The sequence below is a fragment of the Garra rufa genome, chromosome 25, assembly GCF_049309525.1.
Source record: "Garra rufa chromosome 25, GarRuf1.0, whole genome shotgun sequence".
NCBI classification, from domain to species: Eukaryota; Metazoa; Chordata; class Actinopteri; order Cypriniformes; family Cyprinidae; genus Garra; species Garra rufa.
The window spans coordinates 33,720,563-33,744,168 of NC_133385.1; the positions used below are offsets into that span (position 1 = coordinate 33,720,563).

The 23,606-nt window shown below is 39.1% G+C and overlaps 1 gene segment (V, D, J or C); it reads right to left on the minus strand.

Annotated features, from left to right (window-relative positions):
* Window positions 1-10,957: 10,957 nt before the first annotated feature.
* LOC141301461 (immunoglobulin lambda constant 7-like) lies at window positions 10,958-17,100 on the minus strand. The segment is given in 3 exon segments: window positions 10,958-11,271; window positions 12,841-12,889; window positions 16,927-17,100. Coding segments are annotated over 3 exon segments (537 nt in total).
* Window positions 17,101-23,606: the final 6,506 nt, after the last annotated feature.

The following is a 23,606-nucleotide window of genomic DNA, read 5'->3' on the forward strand; positions in this document are numbered from 1 at the left end:
TAGCGAAGAAACGTTGAGTTGCTTCATTGAAAGCTTGTTGTATTACTGCATTAAAGGCTGACCGTATTGTGTGTAGTACAGTATTATGAGAGAGAGATGGACTGGGCGAGTGTGATCACCTGCATCTGATACAGCATTCATTCTTCAGATCAATCCCATTTTCACTATAAAACATTAGTTTGAATGTCTGCTGAGGAAAGATTCATCTTTGTCATCTGATTTCTGATGACAGCGCTGCTCAGTGCATTTGTTAGCTGCGTTAAGCTGATGTTGAAACTAAAAACAACTTCCGTTTCTGACAGCATAATTTTTTTTAATGTAAAAGTCTTTATTGCTGATTTGTAAAAACAATCGGTGGAACAATCAATCGCAAACACATGCACCACTTCTCATTACTAAACACTATTAAATACTACTATTTTTTATATAATATACATAATTTAATACCGCTATTATTTACATAATAATAGTGGTATTTAATACTTATTTATTGAATAATAATATTTAATAAACAACAACAGCCATCAAAAAGTTGCTAGGCAATTCAGTTGAATGTACTCAGGCAACGTTCTGATATACAGCATTGAATTTATATAAACATGATAAGATTTTGCCAAAACAATTTGTTCTGGAACAAATGAGACTAAAGACTGCCCGTTAGATTTGCCCAAAACAAAGTATAACTTATGTTTAACCCCTATTGACATCAGAGCCAGCCCTATCTTTATTAATAAACTGCTTATTTGAACTAACAAGTACATTCTCTGAAAACCTCTTAAATATTTTTTACAATTATAGTGGGTTTGGGTGTCTGCCATGACTCTCGATGTGAAAAGTACTGCAAACCGAGTGATACAATTACAAATGGTGAAACGGCTGTTGAAGTTCTGTTGGACTCTTATATCGCACTCTTAGATTCGAGGACCGGAAAAGAACTGTTGTAAAAAAAAATATAATAATAATAATAATAATAATAATAATAATTAGGGCCGGGACTTTAAGGCGTTAATTTAGATTAATTAATTACACAAAAATAACGCGTTAAAATTTTTTTACGCATTTTAATCGCACTTAGTTTTGCACCGCGGAACGTTTCTCACTGGATGAGATTCGGCGGACCGATTATACTGGAGCACCAACTAGCGTTCAGACAAGCTGTGTCCGTCCATAGTATATGTCCCAAATCGTAGTATGTTTAAAAAAGTATTCCAAAGATTCCCGGATGGTCTACTACTTAACGATCAATGCACACTCTAACGGCTATTATTGCCCACAACACACTGCGCCGTGAACGAGGATTCGATTAGAACTACAAACACGCATAAAAAGTGTTAAAAAACTACAAACATGGAGGATATGCGCGACCAACGGACAGGTAGAGAAAGGGGTTTGAGTGATAAATAATCAGTGTGTAACCTGATAAAAAATATTTTTTAAATGTTATCCGCATTATATTCCATGTGCAGCAACATTAAGAATGATAGGTTTGGTCATTAATGTTTAAATGCATAATTAAGCAAACACAAGAGCAGAGTTATCGGCATGAAAGACTCGTTAAAGAACGTGCCTCTTAATTTCTCTCTAATACGGTAGGAAATTAAATTAAACGAAATGTAGATGATGTTAACTGTGATGATTGACAGGGCAGTTTAAACAGTGACAGGATTCAGGTAACTAAGCAACAGAGCGTCCCTTAAAGAAGCAGTTATGACGAAGTAGTATGTCCCAAAGCTTGCCTACTATTCTGCTACATACTCAAAAGTATGTACTTTTCTTCACAAAAAGAGTACATACTCATAGGGCATAGTATAAGTAGGTGAATTGGGACGCAGCAAAACAAACCACAGTGAACATGGACAAAAAAGCTGATGGGACCGCTTTGGTTGGCCCTGTGGATGGGAAATTTTGTTATAAAAAACGAATGGATGGAAGCGTCGATAAGAGCATGGTTGTGTGCAAGCTATGCAACAAGGAATTCGCATATCACCGCAGCACATCGAGCCTATTGCTACACTTAATGGCAATCTTGCACTGGTCTGTTGGACTTGGTTGAACAAAAATAAACAATATTTTGTTGCTTAAGCTTATGTATTCAGTCATTATTCAATGGTGTACTAAAAATCCATATAAAAAAACGTACTTTTCACTGTTCTCAGGTCAAATATTTATATGCGATTAAAATGCGATTAATTTCGATTAATTAATTACAAAGCCTCTAATTAATTAGATAAAAAAATTTAATCGAGTCCCGGCCCTAATAATAATAATAATAATATATATATATATATATATATATCTGTTTCTGCAGATGTTGTCATGGTTAATGTTTATCTATAAAATATAAGCTCAAGCTCTGTCCCTTTCCACCAACAAAAAGCTTCACATCGCAGTGCATGATGGGATTCAGCGTATAAAACTCATCCATGTTTCCAGCATGCATTTTGGCTTGAATAAATTATGCAGCATAATTCACCTTTTTTATTATTGTTGTTGTTGTTTTTGTGACTTTTCAACAGCTTGTTTTGTGAGGTTTAGAGTGGATCTGTTTACCTGAATGTTTTGTTTATTGTCACCATTGTTGAGATTTGTGTGATGATTTTTGACGTGTCAGCAATGAAAAATTATTGCTTTTGTTGTTGCATCTTTGAGAAACAATTGCTGTTCATCTGGTCACAGTGTAAATGCATCACAGTGATCTTTCTACAATAGCAGCTGCTTTTGTTTAATAAAACATTTCACAGTTGAGTAAAGTCAAAATCTCACTATTGTTTACTGAGTCAATCATCAAACTACATTAGACTTAAACAAGTTTTTGACAGTCATTTGAATATTGTAAACAGAACTTCTCTTTCTTTGTCAAAACACAGATGTTCTTGAAAAACATTTTTGCAAATGTTAAACAATGATTAACAAACAGAAACCCAAGGTAAAGCTTTCAGATGATCTTTCAAAAGCATGAACAAACTACAGGTAACCCTTGTTAACTCTGGTAAAATTCGAAAAAGAAATCAAGACAAACTGGTTTGTAAAGAGTGAAGATGGTAATGCTGTTTGTGGAGCTGTTTAATAGTTGACTGCTAAGACCTTGAAAGATTCAATAACCACTTTTATTTCAGTTGATTTTCTCTAAAAATGTGTCTGTTAGTCATTCATAGTGTTTCTGCTGGTCTTTTTTCCTGTTCTTGTTCCTTTTTCTTTCAGTGATTCTACGTGTTAACAGCAGGTATCATCAATAATACTCAATCATTGTGTAATTAATCACTTAATTATCTTATTAACTTTGGCAAAGCTCTACTGGTGGTTCCCATATAAACACTGAGTAGTGTTAATTGTTATTCTGTGGGTTGTACTGAAATTCAAGACTGAATTATAGTCCACAAATATCATTCTTACATGTATTTCTTTATTCAGGTGCGGAGGGCAATGTTGATGATCTCTGTATGTTTTCTGGTGTAGTGCAGTAGATCTGAGGTGTCAGTGAGGAAGAAATGTGGGATTCAATTTACGAATGAGGATTCAAACAAGCAACTGATCATCATTGAGCCAATAATATGTATCCCATGTCTGTCTGAATTATTAATATAAATAAGATGATTAAGTAGACAGGACACAAATTCAATCTGGCCATTATCAAATATTTTAGTATAATTCTTAATTCAGCTGTATTTCATAACATCTGGAACCAGGGCCTCATCACACTAATCATAAAATAATGAATAATTACAGCAGTTTAGGTAAATAATGGTAAAAATAGACTCAGACCTGAGATTCAAACCCTCAAGGTCTGGCAGGTATTGTTGGTGGGAGGTATGATTAACATTACAGTAAAACTCAAAATACTTAGAAGAACAATCGAGACATGAAGATATAACTTCTTTAATTACTGATTTTAAAGCATGTCAGCTGTGTAAAATCATTCATACAGTCATATCTGATGTTGTTTGTGAAAAGCAGAGCAGATGTCAGAAGAGAGTAAAGCTCAGAGTGGAGAATGAATGAATTCTCATTTGCTGTTGGTCTCTATCCCTCCTGTTATCCTTGGGGTCAATTTGACCCCATTCAATGTTTAACGTATGTACATATATAATTGACTTTTTTTTTTTTTTGCTTCAGATTGAATGACTTTTCCTAATTTAATGGGGAAAACTTGGTAAACATAAAATTAACATGATATTATTTTTTTCAATGCCCTGTACACATTTTGTCACATCGGTGTTATTTGGGGTCAATTTGACCCCAGGTTCTTTTAGCTGTATAAAACATAAGAAATATAAAAAATTTACACACATTTGTTTTGGGTGATATTGAGGTCACTATAACATGCTATGATTTTATAATATGCACTATAATTTTATATGTTAAGTATAATAAAAATAAAAATAAAAACTAACACAACCATACCTGTAGTATTGCGAGAACCACTGTCAACTGAATTGCTCTCTCAATCGAAAATGGCCTCTAAGCAAAGGTTTTCTGTCAGTGAGATTTTGTCACAGGTGTTTGACAGTGAAAGTTGGGGGGTGTTTCAGAGTGTTGTTAAGTAGTCAACAAAGACATCAATTACCTGACACTAACCTTTTAGCAAAATAATATCATATTCTAGAGGTTTTAAATTTGGGGTCAAATTGACCCCAGTGGGAAAAAGGTGTTAGCGGATTTTAGGGTAACAGGAGGGCTATTTGAGACATCAGTGAGAATCCAGAGGAGAGAGTGAGTGGATCTACTCTAAACACTGATCTCTCCTCACAGTTTACTGAGAGCCTCATGAGAGAGTCAGGCTGCTGCTCCAGATGTTCAGACCGTCCTTCTGCTGGACTCCAGCACTGCTGTCCTGAGACCTGATGCTCCTGAACACCTTCAGCTCCGGCTTTGGCCTGAAGGGAAACGCCTGTTTAAAGAAAAATTGAGGTTCCATTCAATTGTTATTAATTTCTTTTCATTCTAAAACTCATTTTTGATAAAAAAATTTAATTACATTCATTTGCTACATGTTTTTTTTTTTTATGTTTTTTTTATGGGTTATAGCATTATCAGTATAAACATTCAACACTTAAGTATCCAATGGAGCTGTACTTTATTGACACACACACACACACACACACACACACACACACACACAAAAAAGTGAATAAAATACAGTCTGAATGACAATAGTTTTGGGATACATGTATGTGTTAAAATAACACCAAACACTCATTACAGTCTGTCTGTCTTTTATAGTTCATATTCATACTAGTATTGAACCTTTTAATCTTTTGTAGAACATGAACATACATTAAATAATTCATCTGCGGTCTGAGACTGACGGCTGTCTGTTTTGTGTGTGAAGAGCATTTCCATAGAGAGACACTTTGCATGAGAGTGTTTATAGTGCTGTGAGTTTAACACTTCATGACTGACAGCAGAACAGAACAGACTCTTCATCATCACACAAGACAAAACAACAACAATGAACAACATCCTCATCCTCATCTGGACACTCACACTGTTTGCTCAAGGTTTTAAATTAAAAATATTATTTTATTACCTTTTTTAAAATGTGAAATGTACATCATTGTCAGATTTGTCTAACTACTCTTTTTCTTTCATTCAGAGTGTAACAGCAGCTCAAGGACAAGATGTCAGAATAAACTGTAAAACCAGCAGTAGAGTGTATGTTGGTGATTTTTTAGCCTGGTACTTACAGAAACCTGGAGAAGCTCCTAAACTCCTCATATATGAGACATCAACCCATAACACTGGAACTCCATCTAGATTCAGTGGCAGTGGATCTGACAGTGATTTCACTCTGACCATCAGTGGAGTCCAGACTGAAGATACAGGAGATTATTACTGTCAGAGTTTTCACTATCCAAACAGTCAATATGTGTTCACACAGTGATAAAGAGTCGTACAAAAACCTCTGTCAGTCAGAGTCACAGTGACTGCACTGATACAGCTGAGAGATACTGCAGTTGCTGATGAGAGGATGACAGACAACACAATGACACAGCGTATCCAGAGTCATTAAACCAAGTGAATAATCCACAACAGACAACACAGAATTGCAGCGTGAAACAAAGAGCACTTCACACTGAGTGAACAAACAGTCAGGGTTTCAAATACACTACAATCAGAGTTTAGGTGAATGTAATGACTGGTTGAGAAGTGGCTGAGGCTGTGATACTACACAGCAAAATGTTAATTTAATACTGAGTGTGGATTCATATAGACACTGAAGCAGTGTTGAAGTTAATGAGATAATTAGGCGATTAACAAAGTGATGACTGAACATTATTGAAGACACCTGATGTTTTCAATATTAGATTATGTCTGGCTGCTGTTTCTAAGTTATAATTACTAGAGCTCAGTGATACAAATCAAATAAATGAATATGTTAAAAGATGATCACCCCCTGATTTAAGGGTAATGGTTGCTTAAAAATTGTTGTTTTCTCCTTTGGTGATTCTGATTATTAACATCAGGTGTCTTCAATAATGATCAGTTTATCACCTAATTATCTCATTAACTTCAACACTGCTATATGAGCCCACATTTAGGGTGTTAAATTAAAGCTGGCTGCACACTAGACGATTTTCACATCTTAACCGATTTTAAAATCATTGTAGACCACAGACATGAAGACACTTTCTACAGATTTTTAGCCTAAATACCTCTGAACGCGCACACTAGATGATTCGACCAGACCACGAGACCACACACTTGTTGACTGTAGGAACGATTTCACAGTGACACGAAATCTCACGGATACTCGCGAGATCATACGTGCCACACCACCGATCCTTCAGGGGTGCAAATCGGTCTTAAAATCCTCTAGTGTGCAGCCACCTTTCCACTGGGGATTTTGCTGTGTACCAAGAAAAAATTATAATCATACAATATATCGCTTGCTGGATTTTACATTGTCTATAAATACATAAATTTAAAAAAATATCGTGTTGTGCTTGTTCTTCAAAACTTGCTGTCACACTGTTAACAATTTTCCAAGATTGTCCTTGTCTTTATCATATTGTGATGTCTGGATTTGACTAAGAAAATTCAGTGTAGGTTTTTGTTGAGCAGGTAAATCATCAGTCCTAAACAAGCACATGATTATAATAGACTCACTGACTCATGATCAAGTCTTGTCCCAATAATCTGATTCTTTCATCTGATTTATAGGTCTTTAGGATTCATAGAAAATCACAGGTAAGTACTGACTTGTCCAAATGCAAGTGTTTACAAAGATTTATTTGTATTTTCAGTACTTTGCATTTTAAAATAAACATTTAAACTTTAACTTGTGGTGCTTTGAATTAAGTGATAAAAAGCAGTTGCAAATGTTGTACAATAAAAAAAAATCATCTTTGCTCCAATAAAAAGTGCAACACTTTGTTTTACTACCAAATTAAATGTAATATCTAATTGTTATTAATACTTAACTTACATCAGCAAGGTTTCTGTGACCTCTTGTGAGATCTCAGCAACAACTCTTATTAGTAAAAACATAAAAACAAAAGTAAAAAAATATATATATATTTCTAGAACATGATGCATGATGGGATACACTTAGCCTCTTAGCCTTTATTTGACCAAGGATTGATAGCTAAACTCTGCAAGGCAGTGACTGTCCAGGACCGGATTTGAGGAACCCTGGTTTAGTTCATCATTCAAAATTAAAAACAGCAGCCAGAGTGATTCAGTAACAGCTGTGACACGTAAATAAATAAAGCTTTTTGCAAAAGCATTATATCTTTAAGCATTACAGTATATCTGTTCATCTGGTTACAGTGTAAATGTATTACAGTGATCTTTCTTTAATTGCAGCTGCTCTTGTTTAAAATAATACTTTTGCAGTTCTGTAATGTCTCAACCTCTTCTTTGTTTACTTTGAGTCAATCGTCAAACTACTGAAGGATATCAGAGAATCAGACAATTCAAGATTCGATTCAAAATAAAATGTAATACATTGTAAATAAAATTAATTTAATATGATATAGTCCATTATAAATTAAGTAGATTTAATATGATTTCCATTGTGTGTTATAAATAATCACAATCTTAAAAGTTATAACCTCAAATACTCACGTATTATAATTTACTATAATTGTTGATTATTAATGAGGTGGTATAACATATTATAAGTTTTTAGTTTTTTTTTTTTATATATAGAAAAATGCCCTTATAATGCATTATAAATAGGGGTTTCATAAAAAGTGTTACCAAGTCACTTTGCATTGTCTGCACATGTTTCAGTGCTCTGAGAGTGATTATAGCACTGTGATAATAACTACATAATATAATAATAATTGCCACTACAAGGCAAATCTTCTTTCCATTATTTGAAGCACTGAATTGTTCATTTTTGTCTCTAAATGACTCAGAGAAATTACATTATAGACTCGGAGACGATGATGTGGCAGTCAAACTAGCTGCAAAATATGTATATTCTATACACACCATACGAAATGGTTAATTATTTATATTTAATTTCACATATTGTTCACTATATATTTGTCATTATTATAATCAATATAATAAATACTGTCTGCTGATTTTATGTTTATTTATTGTATTTAATTTAATATATTTATTGTATTCTCTGATTTATTGTCTGTTTTATTACCTTGATGTTATTATACTCTGTATATAAAATGCTTTGCCAATACTGTAACAAATGTCATGCCAGTAAAGCTACTTGAACTGAACTGAACTAATAAAAGACACAATGAACAAAATTATATTCATATTCATTCATCTTCTTGATCTTGGGAATGCATTAGCTTAATAGATTTAATGTCTTCTTTTATTTCAGTTGATTTCATCTATTATGTTCTTCAAATGCAGCCAGCAAAACATAAACAAAAATATATTTGACAATGAATCAACATATAATTATCACAAAATTTGTGATTCTGTAAATTCTAAATTTATATTAAAATTATATATATTTTTTTTACATTACTTATTCAGTAATGTTATTTATTATTACAGAAGTCTTGCTCTTTTAGCGATTTACACTATGTACAAATAGCAGGATAAAACATTATAAAATGTTGAGTGTAGATTATATATTTGAATTCAGATTATTAAATGGATGCCACTTTATTGGAACAATATAAGTCTTCCCTACACCTGCCCTATAACTCTACCTGATACTTTATTTTGAACTTGTTTCATATAGTTTGCTAATAGTTGAGCTTTTAAGTCTTATGCTTAACACAAGCATTCTTTAAGTGAAGTTTTAGTGTATTTACAGAAAACATACTTTTTTTTCTCTTCTTTTAATTTTACTCTTAAAGCATATTTTGTGTAATTTATGAAAGAAGATAGCAAAATTATTCAGGTCTGATAGGGTTTATTGTATACGTACTTTATAACCATGTGTAGGCCTGCTGCAATATGTTTTCAATATTTACATAACGAACATTCAATCTGTTTTTCAAAAGTAAGGTAGTTTGATTATTATTATTTTTTTAAATGTTAATGTTTTATAAAGCACATTAATTCACTGCCGCATAATACATTATAGCTATATGTGCTATAAGTGTATTCTCACAATGTATAAACTTCTAATCTAAGCATTTCAATAAGGATATTTAATTCAAAAAATTCTAATGTGTCTCTATACAAATTATAATTCATATATTCAAACATGGATGCAAAACTGTTAATCTTTTTTTTTCTCTCTTTCACAGGCCCTGTGTCTGAATCACAAGCCCTTATTTGTTGAAAACTCAATATCATACTCAATGAAGTGACAATACACTTGTGGCAATAAACTCTGTTTCTTTGTTTTGTTCAGCCACTTACAAGCTTAAGTTAAAAAACATTATAATAAAATGAAATAAATAAAAAGGGCTATTCACTTTTGCAATGAGTTTTTCAGTAAAATTGCATTTTGATGCTTATATTCAGTGATGTAATATTCATAGTATGGCATAACTGAAATCTTCTACAAATGGTTAAAAACGGTTCCCAAAGCATTTTATTAATATTTTATTTATATTATGCATTTTGGTCAAGATATTATAAATGCTGCTGTGCTTTTTTTAATGTACTCCAGCATTTTATCTTTATGTTTAATCATGTATGTTTAAAGATTTTTTCACTTTTTATACTATTTTTAATACCAAAAACTGCTTAATAGTAAACTAGTAATGTAATGCTAATGTGTTTCTAATTAGCTAAAATGCTATTGAAATTTTATTGAATCACATTAAAATGAAGTATTTAAATAATATTTTAAATTCATTGTAAAGTAAACACACTTAAATTTCACTAAATGTACTTAAAGTTGTTCCAATTTAACATAATTTAATATTTTAAAATATAGTCCAAATAGCTAAACATTTACCTTAAGCATATTTTGAAATATGCTTATTGTTATTGTTTCAAAATAATAAATTTAATATGCATTTATTATGGTATAATTTAAATATATGTATGTCCAAAAAGCACTATTTAAATACATTTCCTTTTCACCTGGGCTGCTTGACTACAGCAGAAGTGAAACTGGTGTGTTTCAGTCCAGATCATGTAACCAATCAAACAGTGACACTGGGAGTGTGGACTGAAAATCCCATTTGCATTGTCAGGGTGGAGTGACTCTGATCCTCTCAGAATAGAGCAGCTCTGTCTCCAGAGACCATGTTCAAACCCCAAGAGCTTTATTTGACTAGATTTACTGCTACTGATCAAGCTTCTGGAAAACACCTGAACAAACACTACATGCATCTTCATCTGTTAGTTGAATGATGTTGTCAGACACAAATGGAGTTTGTTGAGAAGCTTTATTGAATGTTACAGCAAACACAGCAGATTGAAAGATCAGCCAGTGCTTTGACACTAGAGCTCTCTTTCAGTATTGAGTTGTAAATGACTACAGCTGCAGCACTAGACTCATGTGAATCCTGCCTGACACAGGACACTCAGATACGGCTCATCTTCAGGACACAAACATCAGCACTATGAGCGACTAACAGTGACTCTTGGTGAACGAGACCTCATGAGGAGCTCCATCATGTGTTACTCTGCAGACGTACAGCTCTCCCGCTTCCCAGCTTGCTTTGCTGAGGGTCAGGACGCTACTGCGGCTGTAGCGGCCGTTCTGCTCGCTCTCTGCGCTGGTCACGACCCCCTCTCTGACCTCTGAGCCGTCCAGTGTCCAGGTCACCTGCGCCCCCTGTGGAGAGTAAGAGCTGAGCAGGCAGAGCAGTGCGGCTGAGTTTCCAGAGATCTGCAGAGAAGAGGGCGGCAGCAGAGACAACGAGGGCTTCACTGTGGGACCAGCTGCAGGAGACAAACATAACACATTCACAAACACTAAGAAAAAACACAAACACTACATGCATTTTAATGAAAGCTCCTAAATTAAACAAACCATAGCAAGATAAGTATACCCCAGTTTTTTTTTTTTTTTTTTTTTTTGGAGTGTCTATTTAAGTGCAAATAGCCCGTCTTGTTGGCAGAGACTATTTACACTAACTCCACCCACCAATGTGTGATTGGAATAGTCAACATTACAAAAGATGGCTATACATAGTCAGCTCCTGTGGTGCAGGGGATAAAGTGTATATGTCACTCTTTTCGACGTGACCGATGCATCCCCCTTTTGATGAACTTTTTTTTTTCTCCCTTTTCAAATCTCATATCATATCAGAAAGGCATTTATTATCAGTAAAAATGAAGGACATCATTGAAAAGTTGAGAATAAAGTATCGGTTATGTTTAGGGTAGGTGTAGGGAGGGCTTTTTGTCGCAATAAGGCAGTACCATTTAATACACTGAATTCAAACTATAATTTACACTCAGTACGTAAATACTGCACACTGTTTTAATTTACTACAATACTGAGGTGCAGATAATTGCATCTATTTAAGTATAAATATCAGAAAATCCTGCTGTTTCAACATCGTGTAAATAGAATCTATAGTTATTTGCACTTATAATTGTTATTTATTAAATATTGTCTTTGCATTTTAGTTAGGTGAGATATTTAACTCAAAACTCAATTTCAAATACTGAATTTTTAGCAAAACATGACCAAAAGAGATTCAAAATTATTGATCTACAGAAAGTACCTCCATTTAAATTGTTACATGTATTTTAACATTTTTTCATTTCATGTCTATTTTCCATGTATAATATGTATCTGATAAACAAATACATATTGATGAAATATCAATCAGATTCAATATTTACTGTAAAACCATATTTAAAAATTGTCTCCTTGGAATTATAAGGTTCTATCTGACATTTTTGTCGAAACTGAGTTATTCACATATTCTTATTTTGTGACAAATTATTTACATTATGTGATGTTTCTTTTGTAAGCTGTGCACATTTTGGGCTTTTTTTGAAAACAAAAAGGGTTCTATCTACAGAAGTCTATGGAACCAGAAAGAACCTTATAATTCCAAGGCGACAAAATAGGTACCACTTTGCAATAAGGTTCAGTAATTACTGCGTTAACTAATATTAACTAACAACGAGCAATACAATGCAGTATGTATTAATTTTTGTTAACATTGATTAATAAAGGTACAACTGGTTATTTTTGTCTTCATTTTAACTCAGGTCCATTAATTAATATTAACAGAAGAAACTTTGGATTGTAATGCTGTATTAGTAAATGCTGCAGGAAATATGAACTGAGATTAATAACTGCTTTGCAATAATTTTTCACTGTTAGTTCATGTTATTTAATGCAGTGAACTAATATTAACAAATGAAACATTACTGTAAAGTGTCACTAAAAATATTATTGTTAGAAACAAAAGTCTGTTTCAAATTAAAAATAATATTGTACACAATCTAACGTGTATGTTTGCAGTGGAGAATTAAAATAGACAGACTTACCGAGCACCAGTTTAGTTCCTCCACCGAATGTGTACCACAGTGATACAATCTAATGAAACGCTCGTACAAAAACCTCTATTCCACTCGAGTGAACACAAACTCCAGCAGAGAGAGAGCAAACAACACTTCAACACACTGATAGTACAAACACCACAGCTGTTGACAACACTCAGTCATTTAGTTTTAGTTAAATTATTATTATTATTATTATTATTATTATTATTATTATTTTATGTTTGAAATTTACTTTTGTGTACTTTTTTCAAAACCAGGTTCAAACTTTAGTTGTCTCATTTTCTCACTTTTCATTTAATTATCTTTTATTCTCTTGTCATGTGCTGATATAACACTTTTTAAGGAAATATATTTGATGACCTTTGACCTCTTCAGTTCTTCATATGCAGTTCAATCATCACAGATCACAAAAAAATGCAGATGAATCAAACATTTATTGTGCACACTAATTATTCTTTAGCAAAATTGTCTTTTGTTAAATTAGTTGATTATTGTGATCAACAATAATACAAAGCAGCTGCATGATGGTCACTGGCTTGAGTCAAATACAGAAAATTAGATATTTCAAACGGTTTTCAACGATAGTTATTAAAAGTAACTGTGGTAAAGAGCATGGTCCCTTTAAGTTTATGTCTTATGTTTATTTTAGTATTAATATTAGCTGTTTAGTTATAGAGTATGTGGAGTTACGTGTTTTCTTGTCTTTTGGAGGTTGCTCGCATTGTCTTCACACGGTCGGAAAAACTGCTGTTCTGTCCCGGAGCAATAGCACCGAATAACAACATACAAACTGTGTGTATATGAGTGCACTGTGTGACTCCATTGTTCAAGAAGTTCAGTAAACTCCATGGGAAATATCCTCTTGTCGTGGCTCATGCCACGTTTCCACAAAGACCAATAGATTAAAACAAAACCAACTGCACTGACGACATCACATTAGTCAGAATGTAAAATCAAAAATACTATAACATGGGTTTGGTAGCAGCTCAAGCTGCTGTAAATCCTGCCCACTTGTTTGCATTGTCAGCACATGCGTCAGTGCTCTGAGAGTGTTTATAGTGCTGTGAGTTTAACACTTCATGAGTGACAGCAGAACAGAACACAATCTTCATCATCACACAAGACAAAACAACAACAATGAACAACATCATCATCCTCATCTGGACTCTGACTCTCTGCATCCAGGGTAAACACTTTGTACTTAATAACATTACACACATCTAATGTCCATTAACCACTAAATGAATCAAATGTCTTATTTCAGAGATCTGGGGACAAGTGACAGTGACTCAGAATCCAGCAATAAAATCCATAAAAGAAGGAGAAACTGTTATGATCAGCTGTAAAACCAGTCAGCCGATTTCTGGCTGTAGTGACTGTGTGTCTTGGTATCAGCAGAAACCTGGAGAAGCTCCTAAACTCCGCATATATGGCATAAAATACCTCCAGTCAGGAACTCCATCTAGATTCAGTGGCAGTGGATCAAACTATGGAAGTGATTTCACTCTGACCATCAGTGGAGTCCAGACTGAAGATACAGGAGATTATTACTGTCAGAGTTATCACAGTGGTGATGTGTTCACACAGTGATAAAGAGACGTACAAAAACCTTCGTCAGTCAAAGTTACAGTGACTGCACTGATACAGCTGAGAGATACTGCAGCTGCTGATGAGAGGATGACAAACAACACAATGACAGCGTAAAACTTTTCAGAGACAATTTATTTTATATGATATACAGTAGTTGTATCAGGCAGAGAGTGAGCAGTGAGGGTCTAAATCCATGTGCAGAAGTGCATTAGTAAAAACAACAAGGAGAATCCAGAGAGTGTTCAAAACCAGGTGATGGTCAAACAAAAGGCAAACACAGGCAGAGAGACAAACAACATTCACAGGCCATGCAAGATCAGAATGCATGGGTTATAATGTCCAGAGTCATAAAACCATGTGAATAATCCACAACAGACAACTCAGAATGGCAGTGTGAAACAAACAGTTCTTCACACTGAGTGAACAAACAGTCAGGGTTTTAAATACAGTCCAATCAAGAGTTCAGGTGAATGTAACGATTGAGAAGTGGCTGAGGGTGTGATGCTACCAAGAAAAAATAATACAATATATCACTTACTAGATTTCACATATAAATGAATAAATAAATAAACATGTGAGGTGCTTGTTCATCAAAACTTGCTGCCACAAAGTTAAAATCTTTCCAAGATTTTTCTTGTGTTGATAATATTGTGATGTCTAGATTTGACTGGAGATCTAAAGGAACTCAGTGTAGGTTTTTGTTGAGCAGGTAAATCATCAGTCCTAAACAAGCACATGATTATAATAGACTTATTGACTCATGATCGAGTCTCATCAGTAATTTATTGTCTGGATAATCTGATTCTTTCATACGATTTTCACACACAACATCAGCATGGATGGGTTTAGTTCAGGATTCCTGCTGAGTTTAGCTTCAACCTTATCAAATTCATAGAAAATCACAGGTAAGTGATGCCCTGTCCAAATAACCACACTTGCTGTCTTTCCACTTAACCACTTGACTACTCATATGACATATTTCCTGTATTTGGCCCAAGTGTTCAAGTGAGCATGAAGACCACAAGTGTGTGAAGAACTTTTCATTGCCTGATGGGACACACTTATAAAAATGCAAGTGTTTACAGACCTTTATTTTTATTTGCAATGCTTTGCATTTTTAAATAAACTTCTAAATGTCTGTTCAGTAGTCACAATTTAACTTGTGGTGCTTCCAATTAAATGCTAAAAGTCAGTTGAAAATGATGTACAATACAAATATACTAATCTTTGCTTCAATAAAAAGTGCATCACTTTGTTTTACTACCAAATTATATGTAAGTTAAGTATTATTAATAGCAAAAATTATCCCTATTTATTACTAGAACATGATGCATAATGGGATACACTTAGCCTCTTAGCCTTAGTTTGACCAAGGATTGACAGCTAAACTCTGCAGGGCAGTGGCTCTCCAGGACTTGATTTGAGGAACCCTGGTTTAGTTCATCATTCAAAATCAAAAACAGCAGCCAGAGTGATTCAGTAACAGCTGTGAGTGACACAGATACTGAAGGACACACATCAGAGTGAATCATTGACTGTGTCTCATCACAGAGTCAACAGTTGATTCAATCATTCAGAGGTCAGTATGACTGCTGAGAGTCTCAGTGTGAACTGATGAATATGAACCTCATCTCTCCATTAGTCCAACTCAACTGACTCATTTCAGAGAATAAAGTGTCTAACAGTCAAACTCATATTTGAGTGATTCTGTTCCTCTCAGAATAGAGCAGCTCCATCAGCAGATGTTCAGCATCCTCTCATGTTACGGTGAAATGGAAAATACTTAGAAAAACAATCAAGGCATGAAGATACAACTGTCACGTCCACACACACACGGAGAAGGTAGGTAATAATTAGTGTTTATTGTGAATAGTGCATACTTCAAACAGGTTAAAAACAGGCAAGTATGGATTGAAGCATACAAATCTTTCTAGCACAATCCAGCAGGTAAGTACAAGTCCATCAACAGTCACCAGCAAGAGCAAAAGGCACTTCCCTTAAAGGCATGTGTTTTGTGTCCACAGGTACACAAAGGGGTTCCAATGAGGAGCACAGGAGAATCAGCGCGGAGAAGAGAAGATCCACAGAAGGTGTCCATGTAACTTCGATTCCAGCCGGTGAGTGAATGACAGAGGTAAGTATTTCTGGTGATGGTTCACGGGTGTGGTGCATTGGAGATTGGTTGGTTTGTGACAGATCGTGGTGGGGCTGAGGGAACGTGCTGAGGGTGTGACAACAACATCTTTAAATATTCATTTTAAAGCATATAAGCTGTGTAAAAAAACACATGCAGTCATATCTGATGTTGTTTGTGAAACGTAAAGCAGATGACAGATGAGAGAGAGTAAAGCTCAGTGTGGAGAATGAATGGAGTCTCATTTGCTGTTGGTCTCCATTTGAGACATCAGTGACAATCCAGAGGAGAGAGTGAGTGGATCTACCCTAAACACTGATCTCTCCTCACTTCTCCTCACAGTTTACTGAGAGCCTCATGAGAGAGTCAGGCTGCTGCTCCAGATGTTCAGACCGTCCTTCTGCTGGACTCCAGCACTGCTGTCCTGAGACCTGATGCTCCTGAACACCTTCAGCTCCGGCTTCGGTCTGAAGGGACACCTGTGTTTGTCTCACATCAGTGCTGCTGATCTTTGTAGACATCTCTTCACGCTCAATGTAGGAGAGATGATGCCAGCTCTGCTCTATTTCAAATCGAGAGCAAAAGAGAGAGAGAGAGAGAGAGAGAGAGAGAGAGAGAGAGAGAGAGAGAGAGAGAGAGAGAGAAAATGCTTATACATTTTATTTAAAAAAAGGTTGTTCAAAATCAATTGTCATTGATTTCATTAATTTCTAAAAGACATTTTCAATGAAAATTCAATTGCATGTTTTTAATATAATTTATAATGTACCTATAGAGTTAATTTTTAACACAGAAAACAATTGTGAATAAATTATGAGGGAACAAATAGAATATGTGAATAATATACGTATGAATACAAGCTAAATGAAAATAGTTTTGGGAACATTTATCTGTTAAAACAACAACAACTCATTATTGTCTGTCTGTTTTCTATAGTTCATATTCATATTATTAGCATTTAAAGCTTCTCATGAACATTCAGTTGTAGCACGGCCACATAAGAGGGATATTTATAAGCAGTTAATGAATTGATAAATTGCTTATTTATTTGTATCTGCTGGTGCAATTTTATCCCCTTGTCTGTATTGTCCCGCAAAATGTGGTTTCCCCTGTTCTTGTCTCGCGAGAGTTCTGCCGCGCTACGTTAGGGAATTCCCTGACGTCATCTAAAACACCTGATTATACACTTCCGATAAAAGAAGCCGGCATTTCAGCGTTCCGGAGGGCTCTCTGGATATACGATCGTTAAAGCTGTCTTTACCTGTGATTATCAGCCTTCGTGGAAATACTGCACTGGTGGATTAATCTCGTTGAGGATTACGACCTGGTTGGACTGTGTTTCGGGCGATTCTGTTACAGGACAGCGCTGTTCATCGTCTTCGTGCTCACGGACTTAAATGCTTTACCGGTGAGGCCGAAGCAATCGTACACACGCACACACATACACAAACATTGGACTGTTTTTTGGAGTTTACACACGCTCATACTATATGTTTTATATGTTCATATGTTGTCGTTTTGGTATTGGTCTTTTGCACTGTAAATACACTTGTGGATGGTATCCAGTCTTCACGTTGTTTGTCTATTCTGTATAACTCCCTTTGAATAAGGGTTAAGAGAGGGATTACCGAACTAACTTTTATTTGTGTAGCCTGCCTGATTTGGCTGAGCGTTACACAGTAAGTAATTAATCTGAGACTGACAGCTGCCTGTTCTGTGTGTGAAGAGCATTTACGTAGAGAGACACTTTGCATGAGAGTGTTTATAGTGCTGTGAGTTTAACACTTCATGACTGACAGCAGAACAGAACAGAATCTTCATCATCACACAAGACAAAACAACAACAATGAACAACATCATCATCCTCATCTGGACACTCACACTGTTTGCTCAAGGTTTGTGTAGTAAAGTTTTAACAAAGAAATAAATTTTTTGACTTTTAAATTATTAATCATTTGCAGTTGTTTCTTAATTGTATTCTCATTCTTTCTTTCAGAGTGTAGAGGACAGTACACTGTAACGCAGAGTCCATCATTAATAACAGCAGCTCAAGGACAAGATGTCAGAATAAACTGTAAAACGTCTCGGGTTACGTATGTAACCTTAGTTCCCTGAGGGAACGAGACGCAGCATCATGGAACGCTATGGGGAACGCCATTGGCGGGCAGCACTCTGAATCATGTCTACAACCAATGAATGACGGGAGTGACGTCACAGGCGCGGTGACGTCAGCGACCGGGAAGTATAAAGCGCGTGCGTTTGAAGCCGGCGGCAGCTCTTTAGGAATGAAGCGAGCGCCGCAGGGTGCGGGAATTATAGTCCGAGACACGGCGTCTCGTTCCCTCAGGGAACTAAGGTTACATACGTAACCCGAGACGTTCCCTTCCGGGAACTCGAGCCGCGTCATAGAACGCTATGGGGAACGAGACTACCAACGCCCCCATAATTTCCAAGCCCTGCGCAGTGTCTGTTCAACCAGGGTGGAAAAGAGAGAGCCCTTGTTTAGCATTCCGCGGACAAGAAGGCCCTGTAATCCTCGGCCCTCGGGCACACGAGGAATGGTAGTCTTCCTCTGTCTGGTTGCCAGCCAGAACGAGAGGTACTCCGCGGCCCTCAGGCACACGCAGAGTCTTAGTCCTTTGTCTGGGAGTTAGCCAGAACAAGAGGGACCGAATGACCACTGTCTAGCATTCCGCGGACAGATGGTGTGGGTAGTCCTCGGTCCGCAGACCCACGAGGACAGTGCACTCGACCTCAAGAGTGCTCCTCGGCCCGCAGGCACATGAGGAGAGGGTGGTCCTTTGTCTGGGGGTTCAGCCAGAACAAGAGGGACCCAAGGCTCGGCCTGGAGCTACGCCAGGACGCGAGGGAATAAGCCATTGTCTAGCATGACGCGGACAAGAGGGCACTGCAATCCCCGGCACACGGGGAAGACAGTAGGGGCCTCTGCCTGGTAGCCAGCCAGCGCATGAGGCACTCCTCGGCCCTCAGGCAGACGAGGAGTCTTAGTCCTTGGTCTGGGAAAGGCCAGAACCAGAGGGACCGAAATACACTCGGTCTGGTAGCATCCTGCGCCAGAACACGAGGGGAATTAAGCCATTGTCTAGCATTCCGCGGACAAGAGGGCTGTATGGTTCTCGGGCCTCAGGCACACGAGAACAAGTGGACCTCTGCCTGGTTCGCCAGCCAGTGCGAGAGGTACTCCTCGGCCCTCGGGCTCACAAGGAGTCTTAGTCCTTTGTCTGGGGTTCTGCCAGAACAAGAGGGACCAAAAGCTCGGCCTGGTATTCCTGCCAGGACACGATTAGAATAAGCCATTGTCTAGTATTTCACGGACAAGAGGGCTGTAAAATCCTTGGCCCTCAGGCGCACGAGGATAGCAGTGGGCCTCTGCCTGGTTGCCCAGCCAGCGCAAGAGGCACTCCTCGGCCCTCAGGCACGCGAGGAGTCTTAGTCCTTGGTCTGGGAAAGGCCAGAACCAGAGGGACCGAAATACACTCGGTCTGGTAGCTTCTTGCGCCAGAAAACGAGGGGGAATAAGCCATTGTCTAGCATTCCGCGGACAAGAGGGCTGTATGGTTCTCTGCCCTCGGGCACACGAGAACAAAGTAGGGCAGCCTGATCCTCGGCCCTCGGGCTCACGAGGATGCAGGGACACTCCTCGGCCCTCAGGCACACGTGGAGCGTTGTGGCGAAGAACGACTTCTCTTCTTTCCGCAGAAAGAATGCGCCTTGAGAAGTCTCCTCCTGGCTAGGGAGGTGGCTGACTCTCTTGGACCTAGACTCGCTAAGTCGAGAGGACAGCGGAGCCTGGAGCGGCTCTGAGGTCGAGTTCATAGAATCTGACGTAATGTCAGAGGCGAGGACCAACCCGCAGCACTGCAGATTCCCATTGGTCGCACTCTACGAGTGGAGGTAATAGAGGCTTGAGACCCCTCGGGGTCTCAACCTGAGTGCACCATCGAGGAGACCATACCAACGAGCCACCACAAGGGGCGTGGTAGGCCAGTAAGCCGCCACGAACACCCTCAGGGTGGAGTGAGTTGGTTTTGTGGACAGGTGAGTTTGCAGGGACTCTAGTACTGTACCAACGGGCAGTAACTAGGTCTAGACGGTGTTCGTGACACCCTGAAGCAGACCGGTTCCACTTAAGGTTTCCTCGTAGAGGGAGCTCTGGATTGGAGCAGGGTCTCAACAACCTCGGTTGAGAGACCAGAGTCTGTGAGTTGCGCCCCCCCAGGGACCATACCCATAACTTTTCACCTCTCCATGTGGGGGTAGCAGATCGCGCCCCCAGCCTGAGAGGGGAGGTCCAAGACTCTCCTTTTTTTTTTTTTTTTCATGCTCGGACTAGCCGTACCGGCGTGCTCTTTCCAGAACTCCTGGTGCAGAGCGATCGGGAAAATATTTTCAGAAGAGGCCTCGGCCAAGTCTGTATTATGGCGTCTAGTCCGGGCGGACCTGGAGGCACTAAGGAGAACCAGAGAGAACATTGCGATATCTGTTGAGTCGCCAGAGGTCCCATTGAGTCTGGATAAGAATTCTCCATGCTTCATTGCTTCCTGATGAAGCATTGATTTCCCGACCGTGGAGGAAACGTATGACCAAGGGGACCCACTAACTACCCACTAACAGACCTTTGTGGTGGAGTGGGTTAGCCCCGTGGATGGTGAGACTGCAGAGACTCCAGTACTGTACCGAACGGGCAGTGAACTGGGTCAAACTGGTGTTGGTACACCCTGCAGTAGACCACTTCCTCTTAGGTCATAGGGTTTCCTCATAGAGGGAGCTCTGGAGTGAGGGATGGTCTCAGCAACCTCGGTTGAGAGACTGGCCTCTATGAGATTTGCCCCCTCAGGGGTCACACTTATTCCAGAACTCCCGGGAGCAGAACAAACGGGGAAGGGCGTACGGACGAGGCCTCGGCCACGTCTGTACCATAGCGTCCAGTCCCGCAGGAGCTGGAGGTACTAGAGAGTACCAGAGGGGACCTTGCGATATCTCTCGAGTCGCAAAGAGGCCCACCTGAGCCTGGCCAAACACTCTCCAGATCTGCTTCACCACCTCCGGGTGAAGCATCCATTCCCCGGGCCTCGGCCCCTGCCTCGACAGGACGTCTGCTCCCAATTCAGATGTCCAAGAATATGGACTGCTCTCAGGGAGAGAAGTTTTCCTTGAGACCAAAGGAGTATCCGGTACGCCAGCTTGTACAAGGGGCGTGAGCGGAGACCTCCTTGATGGTTTATGTAATGAACCACCGTAGTGCTGTCTATATGGACCAGCACTTGACGGTTTCTAAGGTCTGGAAGGAAACACTTCAGGGCCTGGAGTGTCTAGGCAATTTATGTGCCAGGAGAGATGATGATCGCTCCGCAGGCCTTGGGTTGAGCGACCACTCATGACCGCCCCCCCATCCAGTGAGGGAGGCGTCTGTCGCTAGCGAGACGCGGCGACAGGGAGCCCCCAATACCGGACCCTGAGAGAGAAACCAGGGTTCCTTCCACATGGCCAAGGCACGTAGGCAGCGCCGCGTGACCTTGATCTTGCAGAACGGGTTTCCCCTCGGGGAGAACCCCTGGTCCTGAGCCACCACTGTAGTGGCCTCATGTGCAGCAGTCCAAAAGGTATTACGTTGGAAGCGGCTGCCATAAGACCTAACAGTACTTGGAACTGTTTGACAGTGAGTGACTGGCCTAGCTTGACCGCATTTACTGCAGTAAGTATGGAATCGATCCGAGCAGGAGACCTTCGTGCCTGCATCGTGGTCGAATCCCACACCATGCCTTCTTGGCGTTGAGTCTCAGCCCCAACTTTTTCATGTGAACGAGAACAACATCTCAATGTTGAACCGCTAACTGCTTCGAACTGGCTAGGATCAGCCAGTAGCTGAGTATGCGGATGCCCTGGAGTCGCAAAGGAGCCAGCGCAGCATCCACACATTTCGTGGAGGTGCGGGGTGAGAGAGCTAGGCCAAGAGGAAGTACTCTGTATTGGTAAGCTTCGCCCCTGAAAGCGAACCTGAGAAACTTCCTGTGTTGAAGAAGGATGGAGACGTGGAAATACGCGTCTTTTAGATCTATCGTGATAAACCAGTCCTGGTGACACGACCTGCTTGACTGTAAGCATTCTGAACTTCAGTTTCCTGACTGAGCGGTTTAGAAGCCTGAGATTTAAGATGGGCTGTAGAACCCGGATCCCTGTCTTGAGGAGGGACCACCTCGATGGCCTCCTTCCTCAGAAGAGTTTCTACTTCCTGTTCCATTACCAGACCCTGCTCGGGGCTTACTAAAGTTGGAAATACCCCGCTGAAAGGTGGCGGCTGGGCGCCGAACTGAATAGCGTAACCTTTCTCTACAGTACGCAGGACCCACATAGAAACATTTGGCAGTAGTTTCCACGCTGCCAGAAAGTTTACTAAGGGAACCAGCCTCTCGAGACTGGTGTCTGGATTTATTTGGGGAACTAATTCGGAGACCTGTAACAGCGAGCTGGCAGGAAGCTCCTGAGCTAGCTCCTCTGAAGACCCCCGCGGGGGTTGCGAACTCTCCAGGGCCGCTACGTTTTCGGGCGGAACAGCTAGATAATGGTGTTCGCGGGAGACTGCCGCGCCCTGTAGCACTGGCAGGGTTAGCTGACAGATCTCCTGAGAGCCCGAGAAGGCTTGACAATGCAAGCCCCCTCGAGCGGGGCTGTTTAGCCAAGGACCTCTTAGACCAAAGCACGACCCTCGGATCGGGCTCAGTCTTTGAAGCCCCCCCGGTCAGGAGTGTTGCTAATCCCGCCCTCTAGGTGTCACCGCAGTGGATCTGACAGTGATTTCACTCTGACCATCAGTGGAGTCCAGACTGAAGATACAGGAGATTATTACTGTCAGAGTTTACACTGGCCGGGTAGCACTAGGTTTTTCACACAGTGATAAAGAGTCGTACAAAAACCTCCGTCAGTCACAGTGACTGCACTGATACAGCTGAGAGATACTGCAGCTGCTGATGGGAGAATCACAAACAATACAGTGACACACTGTATT